The sequence below is a fragment of the Aedes albopictus genome, chromosome 1 (genome assembly GCF_035046485.1).
Source record: "Aedes albopictus strain Foshan chromosome 1, AalbF5, whole genome shotgun sequence".
Taxonomy (NCBI): domain Eukaryota; kingdom Metazoa; phylum Arthropoda; class Insecta; order Diptera; family Culicidae; genus Aedes; species Aedes albopictus.
This window is the reverse complement of record NC_085136.1, coordinates 45289909-45305271: the sequence shown is the minus strand read 5'-3', so window position 1 is coordinate 45305271 and position 15363 is coordinate 45289909. Positions and strand designations below refer to the sequence as shown.

At 39.5% G+C, this 15363-nt stretch overlaps 1 protein-coding gene across 2 annotated transcripts; it reads left to right on the top strand.

Moving 5' to 3' along the window:
• Positions 1-2408: 2408 nt before the first annotated feature.
• Positions 2409-3295, top strand: LOC115256625 (putative uncharacterized protein DDB_G0279653). 2 transcript variants are annotated; one of them, XM_029855451.2, is made up of 2 exons: positions 2409-2607; positions 2760-3295. In XM_029855451.2, the coding sequence occupies exon 2, from the start codon at positions 2810-2812 to the stop codon at positions 3125-3127; it is 318 nt and encodes a 105-aa protein (XP_029711311.1). In that variant the 5' UTR covers positions 2409-2607; positions 2760-2809; the 3' UTR covers positions 3128-3295. The 2 variants fall into 2 exon arrangements, with proteins under 2 accessions (XP_029711311.1, XP_029711310.1); XM_029855450.2 differs by having other exon boundaries at positions 2410-2665.
• The last annotated feature ends 12068 nt before the right edge of the window (positions 3296-15363 follow it).

The window sequence follows — 15363 nt, the reverse complement described above, 5'->3', positions numbered from 1 at the left end:
GAGAGATCTCAGAGGGTTCCGGTGGCTATGCAGGGGGTTTCAAGGAGGTTTTATGGTGGTTTCATGAAAGCATCATATAGGTTTAAACAAAATTCAAAACACATCGATAGTTTTTTTTTTTTTGATTTTGTGGAATTTTACGGAGCTTCTGGGGGATTTCAGAAGTGGATTCGTTGATATTGCAATTGGTTTCACAAAAGTTTTCGTCGGAACAAGAGGGTTTTAGGGGTTTCCAGGCGTGTACTAGGACGAATTGGTTCAGCTCGTGAACGTTTCGGGAGGCCTCAGAGGTTTTCAGGATGATCCCGACTATTTCATGAGGTTCAGAGATCCAGAAGAGTCTCAGGTCAGGTCTCAGGTTTCAGAAGGGTTTCAGGGGGTCTCACAGAAAGCTTGAAATGGTCTTTCAGAGGGGTTTCAGAGAGCTTCAGACCCGTTCAGAGGGGTGGGATTTTCTGGTATGGTTTTCTGGGTGATTCAGGTGGGTTTCAGGGATTTCAGGTAATTGTGCAAAGATTAGCAATGGAAATCCATGAAGGTTTAAGGCAGGCTTGATAATCCTCCTCGAAATCAAAAGAGTTTTGCAACATGCTCTAGAGCGGTGTTTTACTTTTGCCTCGTCGCGAGGGAGCGAACGAACCCTAAACAGAGAGGCAATAAAAACTGAGCGAGGAAGAGGGGAACGAAAAAAGAGCCGATGATTATTTCGGGTTTTTGAGTGCGATTTTCGCCTCGAGAGTCTTCCTTTGTATGGGAGTGGAACTCGCGAGAGCTTTTTGAGTGTGAGTGGACGTGAGAAACACAACAAGCAATTATGAGTGTTGGACGAACTCCTCGCTGCGCGGCAAGCTCGCGCTCGGTGCTGTTGAGGATTTGCGTTGTGATTTCTGAGTTTTATTTTCACTCCTCAGAAAATCGCCGAAATCGCTTCCTCATTTTCTCGCGAGGCAGTTTCTGTCAAGCCTGGTTTTAGGAAGGCTTTAGAGGGAATTTGGGTGATGTTTGTTTCAGGAAAGCTTTAAATGGGTATCGGGAGGGGAGTCTAGGAGGTTTCTAGAGGGATTTCAGGAATTATTCACGAGGTTACGGTCAGGTTCAGTGTGGTTCCAGAGAATTTTACAGGGATTTCAGAAGTCGGATCGTTGGCATTTCAGTTGGTTACATTAGGGGTTTCAAGGGATTGGCAGAGGGACTCAGGTGTGTTATAGGAGGTTCCTTGGGGTTTCAGGGGGATTCCAGAAGGTTCTCTGGTGAGTTGCAGAAGAGTTTCAGGGCTTTTCAGGAAAGGTTTTGGTAGAATTTACTTGGGTTTCAGGAGAGCTTAAAGGAAGCTTAGGGATTTAAGATAAGTTTCAAAGAGGATTCATGGGAGATTCCAAAGGGATTCAGCGAAAAGGTCTCACAAAGGGCTTCAAGGGGTTTCAGATGGTATCAAAGAGCTCTCTGGAATGTTTTCGGGATTTCAAAAGGGTTATTCATAAAACTGCGAGAAATGACTTCTTCTTCTTCTTCTTTATGGCTCTACGTCCACACTGGGACTTGGTCTGCCTCGCTTCAACTTAGTGTTCTTTGAGCACCTCCACAGTTATAAATTGAAGGGCTTTCTTTGCCTGCCATTGCATGAAATTGTATATTGTGAGACAGGTACAATGATACTCTTTGCCCAGGGAGTCGAGAAAATTGTCCCGACCGAAACGTGAATCGAACCCGCCGTCTCCGGATTGGCGATCCATAGCCTAAACGACAAGCCCAACTGGAGACCCGAGCGATGAGTCCTCCTAAAATTTCACCTCAAGCCCCCAACTGTTACTGGAAATGACTTTTGTCCCAAGAATTTAGGTATTTAGGTATTTCGGAATTTAGGTAGTTACAGTAAACTACTAAGTAGGTAAGTAATTAAGTAAGTAAGTAAGTAAGTTAGTTAGTAAGTAAGTAAGTAAGTAAGTAAGTAAGTAAGTAAGTAAGTAAGTAAATGAGTAAGTAAGTAAGAAAGTAAATAAGTCGGTAAATGAGTAAGTAAGCAGCTTAGTAAGTAAGTAGCTTAGTAAGTAAGTAAGTAAGTAAGTGAGTTAGTAAGTAAGTAAGTATGTAAGTAAGTAATTAAGTAAGTAAGAAAGTAGGTAATTAGGTAAGCAAGTAAGAAAGTTAGTAAGTAAGTAAGTAAGTATGTAAGTAAGTTAGTTAGTAAGCAAGTTGGTAAGTTGGTAAGTAAGTAAGGAAGTTAGTAAATAAGTAAGTAAGTATGTAAGTAAGTAAGTAAGTAGGTAAGTAAGTAAGTTAGTATGAAAGTAAGTAAGTAAGTTAGTAAGAAAGTAGGTGAGTAAGTAAGCAAGTAAGAAAGTTAGTAAGTAAGTAAGTAAGTAAGTATGTAAATATGTAAGATAGTAAGTAAGTAAGTAAATAAGTATGTAATAAAGTAAGTAAGTAAGTAAGCAAATTGAAATACATTTTGGCAATGAATTTGACCATGTAACTCCTATGTGCACAGTGTAATACACATGATCCACATACTTTTTGTCGACTGCAGTCTGTGACAGATTTTTTTCACCATTCCACACTTTCTGGAGTGATCATAATAGTACAATGGGCCTTTATTTCAAATAAATAGTAAGTATCATGTATAATTGTCTCATCCCTTCGGATTGCTCACCACTTGAAGTCAAAGGTTAGTTGTTCGATATCCACCGAAAAGAAAACAGCCGAACGCAATTTACAGTTGTCTTCAACCGTGCGTGTATTAACATTGTAATCTTCTATAGCTGTAGCCACTGTTGCTGTGAAGCCAAAATAACTGAACAAACTGTCCACCATGGTCAATGCCAAAGATCAGCCCGGGACTAGCGGGAGCCAGAACCGGAACAGAACCCAGAACGGGAACCAGAACGGGCATCAGAACGGGCATCAGAACGGGAGTCATAACCGGAACAGGAACCGGAACCAGCAGGCCCAGGAGGACGATTACATCGCCAAGATCAACGCCGAAATCGAAAAGTGTAAGGAAACCATGGCCATGCTCGTGCTCACCGCTGAAAACGATCGGCGCAAGCAGAACGAGATTGCAAGGATTGAGCATAAAATTAATCAGCTGGAGGCCACCAAAAACGCTCATGACTCAAACAGGCGTTAAAAGCTAGTGGGCAGATGGCTGTTGAGAAAAGATATAACTCGCATTTTACTGAATGTCACTGCGTGTCGTTTGTGGATCATTTAGTGATTTTTTGTGTATTATTAATCAAACTAAAACAAAATTTTATATTTTATTCTAGAAACTAAATAAAGCAAATATCTTAAACTATACGATGCCGAACATGAAATATGCCTTGGGTTTATTTGTTCCAGAGTACTGATTTTTTTTTTTGTTTGGCAGTCGCACTTTTTGAACCAAAGGTGTTGGTATAATGTTCATAAAAAAAAAACAACAAACAAACAAAAGGTTTCAAAAAGGTTTCAATAGGAATATTTCAAAACAAATCAAGGATTGTTAAATTAACTTGAACACCTATGGAATAACAGATTGCGATGTCAGACACAAAAGGGTAAAATTACATGAACTTATACGAACAATATTTAAGGATTGCTAGGTTTCATTTTATGAAAAAACTGCGATTTCGGGTGCAATTACCAATAAATGGTTCATTGGAGTTCGTATTACACAGAACAAATCACCACCATATGCAACATTTGAGGCAAACTTAGGTCAATAAAGTCTATTGGACGTAATTATCATTAAAGGAAACTAATGAAAAACAACGTTATGGGTCATTTTATTTATTTGTTTTTATTCAAGAAATTCTTTCAGGAGCTGAGCCAGGGTTCTTACCGAAACATTTCTTCCAGTTCCCAATCTGAAACTTCTCTCGGGGATCTACTAGAATTTGTTCAATGAGTAGCGCCAAAACTATTGTGGTGAAATTCCGGAATGTTTTTGGTGCTGCTCATGTAACAATTTCTAGTGGATCAAGGAGAGATGTTTCAGGTTTGGATCTAGATGAAATGTTCTGGTGAAGGTCCCAAAAGAGTCACTTCCAAAGTTTTTTTTTTTGTAATTTGTGTAATTTTGTAACAGGACACAGTTATACACATATTTAAACAACATCTCTTCCAGCAAATGCACAACATGTTTAAGGACAGACTTATTAGAATGCCAAAATGGCCGACGTTGGCACCTACTCACGATTTTGAGAGCACAAATCTCTTCGTTAACAGAACCAGCGCACCTGAGCTTCTTATTTTTAGCTTATTACAAGTGAGCAAGAACAGAATAATAAAATGCACTGATGTTTGAAACTTGCTTTTTAAGATTTGTGCGTCTGAAGTTCTGATGCACTGCTGAAGTGGGATTTAAAGACGTTTGTCCTTAAGGCGAAACTGCAGTGCCATAGCATGGTTCCATGGAGCTTGTGACGAGCTCCCACATTGGCGCCGCATAACAGGCTGATGTTTATTTTCAAAAAAAAAAATGTTCAGAATTTCTTTGAAACTTGCTTTTTTGGCGATGCATAAAGAATACTTTCCGCATTTTTTATAACATTTTTTTTTTGTTCTCCTTGAGATTTTATTCGCGAGTTTCAACCCTCTAATAGCCAAATTTTTGATTTTGATCTAAATATCATTTTCGTCATCGAAAATTGATTAAAATATGTTTTGGCAGTTTTTAATCTGCAATTTTGTGAATTTTAATTTTTGATTTTTTTTTCTATTTTTGTACTCATGATCATCCCGACACTATAATATTTTTCCTAGAAGCATCGATTTTTCAAGACGAAAATATTTTGTGGTTTTGTGATTGTTGTTGAAATATTTTTATTTTTTTTTTACATGGAATATTTTAGTTCAAAATAATAAGTATAAAATAATTTTAGAGTGTGTTCAACTCCCCTAAACTAAAGTGTCTCGAGTATATCAAAGTGGCGAATCCTTGTCGGTTTGACGGGTCTCCTGCTCGATTGGAACTATGGGGATGACAGAAAATCGACTGTTCCAATTTTGACGTTTCTCCTCTTTGTTTTATCCAGGCTCGTTACCCTAAACTATTTATCAATGATAGTATGATTAACCTTTCAGTACTCGTGCCAATTTTTGTAACGCGAGCAGTCGCGCGTTGTACTTTGTGCAACACCCATACATTCTGAAATATTCAAAGATCCTGATTGTTTAGAGGAGGACTGTCTTTGGCAAAGTTGTTGTAAATTTCATGGGCTACTTGATGCTGACAAAGTTGATTCGTAATACGTCCACTAGGCGGCGCTAGTGAGCAATATCATGTTATATCTTATATCTCAGGATTTTGATGTCTTAGAAAGATGGTGTCTTCGGCAAAGTTGTTTGGTAGGTAAATGGCTTACAGATTATTGGCCGTTTAATTGGAAATTCCACCACTAGGCGGCGCTAGTGAGCACATAAACTTTATATCCTATGTATCTCGGGAACCTGATAACTTAGAAAGATGGTGTCTTCGACAAAGTTGTTTGGAAGGTCAAGTACTTACGGATGATTCACAGTTTAATTTGAAATTTCATCACTAGGCGGCGCTAGTGAGCAATTTCATGTAATATCTTATATCTCAGGATCCTGATGTCTTAGAAAGATGGTGTCTTCGACAAAGTTGTTTGGTGGGTCAAGTACTTACAGATGATTCGCAGTTTAATTTGAAATTTCACCACTTGGCGGCGCTAGTGAGCACGTAAATATTATATATTATGTATCTCTGGACCCTTATTACTTAGAAAGATAGTGTCTTCGGCAAAGATGTTTGGTATATCAAGGGCCTATAGATGAGTGACAGTTTGATATCAAATGCCACCACTAGGAGGCGCTAGTGAGCATGTAAATTTTTGATCTCTTGTAGCCCAGGATCCCGATTAGAAAGGCACGGGACAATGTCTTCAGCCAGAGGCTGTACAGACTGAACAGAACTTAACACCAGACCATGGACACGACATACATTACATGCACCAGTGGATAGCATGGTGTGGTTACACGCTTGGTAACGCTAACCGAACGGCCACGAAGCTCCACTTTACTCAGGAAGATGGTGTCTTCGGCAAAGTTGTTTGGTAGATCAAAGACCAAATGGAGGAGAAGTTACCTCTGGTGCCGACCTTCTAAAAGATCGAAAACTTACAGATAGTTGTCCGTTTGATTTCACCACTAGATGACGCTAGTGAATATAAAAATTGTATATGCAATAGCTCTGGTTTCGGCAAAGTTGTCAAATAGGTTAAGTGCATTTGGTTGCTGGGTCGTTGAAATCAACATTTTGCCAGTAAGTGGTGCTAATGAGTATGCAAATTTTATATCTTATATATCTCCGAGTCTTATTACCTGGGAAGTTGATATCTTTGGCAAGGTTGGTTGGTAGATTAAGGGCTTTCAGTTGATTGACCATTTGATTCGTGCTTCTGCCACCAGAAGACGCTAGTTGTAAATATGCAAAAGCATGAACGTGTTATTATTCATCTAGAAAAAAAATCAACGAGCTGTAAATTTTTATACTTCCGACAGTTTTCAAAATTTGAAAATTACACAACTAGTTGATTATAATTTGTTTAAATTTGCACTTGACTGATCAACTTTACATGAAGTAAAAGCGCTTAGTAAAATATTCAATATCTGACCGTCGTATTTCAAAATACTCTATCTTAAGGTTGTCAATGTCACGGGATAAGTACATAATGGTGATAAAGTTGGTTCCTAATGCGACCGCTAGGTGGCGCCAGTGATATGGTGTCTTCGGTAAAGTTGTTTGGTGAGTCAAAGACTAACTGATGGAGAGCCGTAACCACCTAGATGGTGCCAGTGAGCATGTAAATTTTACATCTAATGTAATTCAGGATTCTGATTACTCAGAATCATGGTTTTTTCGGCAAAGTTGATTGATAGGTCAAGGGCTTACAGATATCGGGCCGTTTGATACAAAAATTCTACTACAAGATGGCGCTAATGAGCATCTAAATTTTATATTTCATATACTTCAAGCAATTTCATTTGTTAAAGATATAGTATTTTTGGTGTACTTGTTTGGTAAGCCAAGTGCATTCAGCTGGAGGGTTGGATTAATTGATGTTCCGCAAGTAGTTCTTTCATATTCCCGCTACACATAAAGCCTTGTACTATTTGGGCAGGTACACCTATTTTGGGCACTTGGCGCAATAACTAAGTAAATTTCATACCAATTGATTTTGAATTTTTGTATAGGGTTTGATACTGTACGAATCTCACCATGTTCCAAAAATTATCCAAAGATTAGGATTAGGAATTACCTAAATGGTACAAGACCCTATTGTATTTTACATGAAGCAGGACTGAACGGGCTCTCAACGTGTATTGGTGTATGTATATTTTCTGTCCGCGGAAAATGTGAAAGAAGAAATTGTGAAAACATATTAACCTCTCACGTTTGCCTGGGCAAAAAGACACGGAAACCAGATTCAACCAACGGCTATACAGACTGAACGAAACTTACATAACATTAGATACAACGGACGACAAACAAAGCATGCACCAAAGAAAACGGGGAAGAAACTTTTCTCTCAAAAAAATTATCGTTATGAGTGGGAATTGAACCCTCACTTCATAGCATGGTGCGATTATAAGCTTGGCGACTCTAACCGCTCGGCTACGAAGCTCCATAATGGTGTGTAGTGTATGATCTCTGATCGGCACTAGAGTGGTGTTTGTGTTCAATTTTCCTTTGTTTCAGTTTTTCTGCTCTTTCGTCAATCAACGATTCGACGTTGCCAGTGTATGAATGAACAGTGTGCATCATTCGAGAACTTTCTGTTTCAATCACTGTTATTTTGTCTGTTCTGCTGAGAAGACTTATTTGCTAGCCAATTCCTGTGTGTTGATCATATTATAAACGATAGTAATCTTCATGTTTTATCGAGAGACCGGTTTCTGACATAATATGTAAGTAAATATAACATGGTGTAAACAGCTGATTAAAATATGCGAGAATGAATTTAGGGCTGAGCTAAATCAATCGGACATTGGGATATCACTTCTGGCTGTCGAGGAGCTTAGTACATAGAATAACTAGCCACAGAAGTCCATTGCCGCGACTGTTCATGTGAATAACATCTAGTTTGCCGCGCCGTTACAGCGTCAGCAGTGGTACTAGTAGTGTCAAGCTAATTTTGTTTACAATAACAAAAGGTCCTATACAAGATGGACCCTTGAAATTAGTAAATTATTGCAATTAAAGTTAATAAAACAATTAAATAAGAAATGTGACTACAGTGCCATTGGAGTTCTAGTGTATTTCAATTAGGAGCTTCCATCATTCGCAGAAAGTGATGATGATCTTAGTGATGAGGCCTTCACCGTCAACAGTTATAACAGCGAGTTTCCTCCTGGAATTCCTGGAGGCATTTCTCCAGGAATTTCTCCAGGAATTCCTCTAGTTATTTTTCCATGAATTCCTCCAGGATTTTTTCCAGGAATTTCTCCATTAATTTCTGCAGGAATTCCTGGTGGAATTTCTCCAGGAGTTCTTCCAGGAATTCCTCCAGGCGTTCCTCCAGGATTTCCTCCAGGAGTTCCTACAGAAATTCCTCCAGGAGTTCCTCCAAGAGTTTCTCCTGGAGTTCCTTCTAAAGTTCCTCCAGGAATTTCTCCTGAAATTCCTCCAGGAATTTCCCCGGTAATTCCTCCAGGAATTCCTCAGAGGATTCCTCCAGAAATTCTTAAGAGAATTCCTCCAGGAATTCCTCCGGGAATTCTTCCAGGAATTCCTCCAGGAATTCCTTCGGGAATACCTCCAGGAATTTCTCATGGAACAACTACATGAATTCCTCCAGGAATTCCACAAGAATATTTCAGGAATTACTCAGAATATTCTTCCAGGAATTCTTTAGAATATTCTTCCAGGAATTTCTCCAGGAATTCATCCAGGAATTCCTCCAGGAATACCTCCAGGAATTTCTCATGGAAATTCTACAAGAATTCCTCCCGGAATTCCGCTAGAATTTTTCAGAGATTCATCCAGGAATTTCTCCAGGAATTCATCCAAGAATTTCTCCAAGAATTTTTCCAGGTATTCCTCCAGAATTTCTCCAGGATTTTCTCCAGGAATTTCCCCAGGAATTTCCCCAGGAATTTCTTCAGGAATTTCTCCAGGATTTTCTCCAGAAATTTCTCCAGGAATTTCTCCAGGAATTTCTCCTGGAAATCCTCCAGGAATTTCTCCAGGAATTCCTCCAGGAATTCCTCCAGGATTTCCTCTAGGAATTCCTCCAGGAATTTCTCCAGGATTTCTTCCAGGAATTTCTCCATCAATTTCTCTAGGAATTCCTGGAAGAATTTCTCCAGGAGTTCTTACAGGAATTCCTCCGGAAATTCCTCCAAAAATTCCTCGAGGAATTCCTCCAAAAATTTCTCCAGGAATTCCTCCTGGAATTTCTCCAGGAATTCCTCCAGGAATTCCTCCAGGAATTGCTCCAGGAATTTCTCCAGGAATTCCTCCAGGAACTCCTCCAGGAATTCCTCCAGGAATTTCTCCAGGAATTTCTCCAGGAAATCCTCCAGGAATTTCTCCAGGAATTCCTCAAGGAATTCATCCAGGAATATCTCCAGGGAATTCTCCAAGAATTCCTCAGAGAATTTCTCCAGGAATTCCTCGGAGAATTTCTCCAGGAATATCTCCAGGAATATCTCCAGGAATTGCTCCATGAATTCCTCCAGGAATTTCTCCAGGAATTTCTCCAGGAATTTCTCCAGGAATTTTTCTCCAGGAATATCTCCAGGAATATCTCCAGGAATTGCTCCATGAATTCCTCCAGGAATTTCTCCAGGAATTTCTCCAGGAATTTCTCCAGGAATTTTTCTAGGAATTTCTCCAGGAATTCCTCCAGTGAATTCTCCAGGAATTCCTCCAGGAATTCATCCAGGAATTTCTCCAGGAATTCATCCAGGAATTTCTCCAGGAATTTTTCCAGGAATATCTCCAGGAATTCTCCAAGAATTCCTTAGAGAATTTCTCCAGGAATTTCTCCAGGAAATCCTCCAGTGAATTTCTCCAGGAATTCCTCCAGAAATTCCTCCAGGAATTCCTCCAGGAATTCCTCCAGGAATTCCTCCTGGAATTCCGCCAGAAATTCCTCCAGGAATATCTCCAGGAATTCATCCAGGAATTTCTCCAGAAATTTCTCCAGGAATTTCTCCAGGAATTTCTCCAGGAATTTCTCCAGGAATTTCTCCAGGAATTTCTCCAGGAATTTCTCCAGGAAATCCTCCAGGAATTTCTCCAGTAATTCCTTCAGGAATTCATCCAGGAATTTCCACAGTAATTTTTCCAGGAATTTTTCCAGGAATATCTCCAGGGAATTCCTCAAAAAATTTCTCCAGGAATTTCTCCAGGAATATCTCCAGGAATTATTCCAGGAATTTCTCCAGGAATCCGTCCAGGAATTCCTCCAGGAATTTCTCCGGGAATTCCTCCAGGAATTCCTCCGGGAATTCCTCCAGAAATTCATCCAGGAATTTCCCCAGGAATTTTTCCAGGAATTTTTCCAGGAATTTTTCCAGGAATTTTTCCAGGAATTTTTCCAGGAATATCTCCAGGGAATTCCTCAGAGAATTTCTCCAGGAATTTTTCCAGGAATTTTTCCAGGAATTTTTCCAGGAATTTTTCCAGGAATATCTCCAGGGAATTCCTCAGAGAATTTCTCCAGGAATTTCTCCAGGAATATCTCCAGGAATTCCTCCAGGAATATCTCTAGGAATTTCTCCAGGAATTCCTCCAGGAATTGCTCCGAGAATTCCTCCAGGAATTCGTCCGAGAATTCCTCCAAGAATTTCTCCAGGAATTCCTCCAGGAATTTCTCCAGGAATTTCTCCAGGGATTTCTCCAGGAATTTCTCCAGGAATTTCTCCAGGAAATCCTCCAGGAATTTCTCCAGTAATTCCTCCAGGAATTCATCCAGGAATTTCCACAGGAATTTTTCCAGGAATTTTTCCAGGAATATCTCCAGGGAATTCCTCAAAGAATTTCTCCAGGAATTTCTCCAGGAATATCTCCAGGAATTCTTCCAGGAATTTCTCTAGGAATTTCTCCAGGAATCCGTCCAGGAATTCCTCCAGGAATTTCTCCGGGAATTCCTCCAGGAATTCCTCCGGGAATTCCTCCAGAAATTCATCCAGGAATTTCCCCAGGAATTTTTCCAGGAATTTTTCCAGGAATTTTTCCAGGAATTTTTCCAGGAATTTTTCCAGGAATTTTTCCAGGAATATCTCCAGGGAATTCCTCAGAGAATTTCTCCAGGAATTTCTTCAGGAATATCTCCAGGAATTCCTCCAGGAATATCTCTAGGAATTTCTCCAGGAATTCCTCCAGGAATATCTCCAGGAATTCCTCCAAGAATTTCTCCAGGAATTTCTCCAGGAATATCTCCAGGAATTTTTCCAGGAATTTCTCCAGGAATTTCTCCAGGAATTTCTCCAGAAATTTCTCCAGGAATTTCTCCAGGAATTTCTCCAGGAATTTCTCCAGGAATTTCTCCAGGAATTTCTCCAGGAATTTCTCCTGGAAATCCTCCAGGAATTTCTCCAGGAATTTCTCCAGGAATTTCTCCAGGAATTTCTCCTGAAAATCCTCCAGGAATTTCTCCAGGAATTCCTCCAGGAATTCCTCCAGGATTTCCTCCAGGAATTCCTCCACGAATTTCTCCAGTATTTCTTCCAGGAATTTCTCCATCATTTTCTCTAGGAATTCCTGGAAGAATTTCTCCAGGAGTTCTTACAGGAATTCCTCCAGGAATTCCTCCAAAAATTCCTCCAGGAATTCCTCCAAAAATTCCTCCAGGAATTTCTCCTGGAATTTCTGCAGGAATTCCTCCAGGAATTCCTCCAGGAATTGCTCCAGGAATTCCTCCAGGAATTCCTTCAGGAACTCCTCCAGGAATTCCTCAAGGAATTCTTCCAGGAATATCTCCAGGGAATTCTCCAAGAATTCCTCAGAGTTTCTCCAGGAAACCCTCGGAGAATTTCTCCAGGAATATCTCCAGGAATTCCTCCATGAATTTGTCCAGGAATTTTTCCAGGAATTTTTCCAGGAATTTCTCCAGGAATTCCTCCAGGAATTCCTCCAGGAATTCTTCCAGGAATTCCTCCAGGAATTCCTCCAGGAATTCCTCCAGGAATTCCTCCAGGAATTTCTCCAGGAATTTCTCCAGGAAATACTCCAGGAATTTCTCCAGGAATTCCTTCAGGAATTCATCCAGGAATATCTCCAGAGAATTCTCCAAGAATTCCTCAGAGAATTTCTCCAGGAATATCTCCAGGAATATCTCCAGGAATTCCTCCATGAATTTCTCCAGGAATTTCTCCAGGAATTTCACCAGGAATTTCTCCAGAAAATCCTCCAGGAAATTTCTCCAGGAATTCCTCCAGGAAATCCTCCAGTGAATTTCTCCAGGAATTCCTTCAGGAATTCATCCAGGAATTTCTCCAGGAATTCATCCAGGAATTTCTCCAGGAATTTTTCCAGGAATATCTCCAGGGAATTCTCCAAGAATTCCTTAGAGAATTTCTCCAGGAATTTCTCCAGGAAATCCTCCAGTGAATTTCTCCAGGAATGCCTCCAGAAATTCCTCCAGGAATTCCTCCAGGAATTCCTCCTGGAAGTCCGCCAGAAATTCCTCCAGGAATATCTCCAGGAATTCATCCAGGAATTTCGCCAGAAATTTCTCCAGGAATTTCTCCAGGAATTTCTCCAGGAATTTCTCCAGGAATTTCTCCAGGAATTTCTCCAGGAAATCCTCCAGGAATTTCTCCAGTAATTCCTCCAGGAATTCATCCAGGAATTTCCACAGGAATTTTTCCAGGAATTTTTCCAGGAATATCTCCAGGAATATCTCCAGGGAATTCCTCAAAGAATTTCTCCAGGAATTTCTCCAGGAATATCTCCAGGAATTTCTCCAGGAATTTCACCAGGAATTTCTCCAGAAAATCCTCCAGGAAATTTCTCCAGGAATTCCTCCAGGAAATCCTCCAGTGAATTTCTCCAGGAATTCCTCCAGGAATTCATCCAGGAATTTCTCCAGGAATTCATCCAGGAGTTTCTCCAGGAATTTTTCCAGGAATATCTCCAGGGAATTCTCCAAGAATTCCTTAGAGAATTTCTTCAGGAATTTCTCCAGGAAATCCTCCAGTGAATTTCTCCAGGAATTCCTCCAGAAATTCCTCCAGGAATTCCTCCGGGAATTCCTCCAGGAATTCCTCCAGGAATTCCTCCTGGAATTCCGCCAGAAATTCCTCCAGGAATATCTCCAGGAATTCATCCAGGAATTTCTCCAGAAATTTCCCCAGGAATTTCTCCAGGAATTTCTCCAGGAATTTCTCCAGGAATTTCTCCAGGAAATCCTCCAGGAATTTCTCCAGTAATTCCTCCAGGAATTCATCCAGGAATTTCCACAGGAATTTTTCCAGGAATTTTTCAAGGAATATCTCCAGGGAATTCCTCAAAGAATTTCTCCAGGAATTTCTCCAGGAATATCTCCAGGAATTCTTCCAGGAATTTCTCTAGGAATTTCTCCAGGAATCCGTCCAGGAATTCCTCCAGGAATTTCTCCGGGAATTCCTCCAGGAATTCCACCGGGAATTCCTCCAGAAATTCATCCAGGAATTTCCCCAGGAATTTTTCCAGGAATTTTTCCATGAATTTTTCCAGGAATATCTCCAGGGAATTCCTCAGAGAATTTCTCCAGGAATTTCTCCAGGAATATCTCCAGGAATTCCTCCAGGAATATCTCTAGGAATTTCTCCAGGAATTCCTCCAGGAATTGCTCCGAGAATTCATCCAGGAATTCCTCCGAGAATTCCTCCAAGAATTTCTCCAGGAATTCCTCCAGGAATTTCTCCAGGAATTTCTCCAGGAATATCTCCAGGAATTTTTCCAGGAATTTCTCCAGGAATTTCTCCAGGAATTTCGCCAGGAATTTCTCCAGGAATTTCTCCACGAATTCCTCCAGGAATTTCCCCATTAATTTCTACAGGAATTCCTGGTGGAACTTCTGGATTAACCTTCGAAACTTAAAATAATAGTCGGATGAGCCAACTGCAGCAAGAATTAAGTTTACCTTTTCTTCAAAACGTGTTCACGCATTTAACAGAATGAAGGAACCTTGACTGTAAGAAAAATCCTAGGACAAATCGCATCAAGTTTACTCCAAAGTATCTGCCCCGTATTACAAAAGAGTTGTTGAAACTTTTGTAGGCCTTATTGCTACGTAATTTTCATTTATTTTTGTTTCATTCGAAATTGGTTGCATCGGCTATCAAACATAATAACTGAAATATTTTTTTTTATCACACTTCTTGAAAACTTTAGAGACATTTATGCTGACAAGAATAAACATAATCAAAACAAAGTACTGCAAGATAACTAGAACAAATGTGTAGATTCGTTTCGCCAAGAGTTTTTTTTATGTTAAGAAAGGCTTTACCTCTAGGGCAATCGTCTTTTATGCCTTACTAGGTATAGAGTTTGAAACGTAATTTTGTATGATAATGCTGACGTAAAGGCAAATTTTAAATTGATAAAGATATTTATGCTGAAAATTCAAATGAATGTGGCAAAAAAAATAAATAAAACTCACAGTAAAGCCCAAATTTTTTGGGAATTTTAAATATATTTCAAACAACTTTCAATTTGAGTTTTGAAAAAAAAATTAGAAATGGAATTTCCATTGTTATTTAAAAAAAAATCTCGAAGAGGAAAAAAATGGAAAACTTTGTAGATAAAAAAAATATGGTGTGGCAATTCTTGAGTAAGTATCTTGAGAAATACCGAAAAACGTTAATAGAAACTATTCAAATATGTACTTGCAAACAAACGTTGGCTAGCCAGCAATGGGGCATTTTTTTTTTCGGTGCCCCTCCAGGACGTCGTGGAACCACGCTTAGGCTCAGCGTTTTGGTGCAGTTTCTAAAAAAAACGTTGAAAACTCTTGTGGAGCAGATGTTGGTTGAATGTACTTCTAATACATTTTTGTAAAAATTTTTGTATAATATTTACTTCTGAATTTGCTGTTTGGGTCGTCACATTTTGCTGAATCCCCTTCCCACTTCAAAGCGTGGCGTTATTTATGATCATTCCCTGATTTCATTTACGGAAATTTCAGGAAGATTTTCTAAAATTTGAGCGAGATCTCAAATAATACCTGAAAACATTCCTACAGGAAATTGTGGTAGACTTTTTGGAATTTTTTGTTGGTATTTTATGAAATAATTTCAGGTACCATACTGATGAGGAGTTTCAGGCTAAGACATTTTCTGTTTACGTGCTTGGGATAGTTTCATAAATTATTTGTAAAATAGCGAATAATAAACTCTGGAGGAAAATTTCTTCAAGACGACATTTTA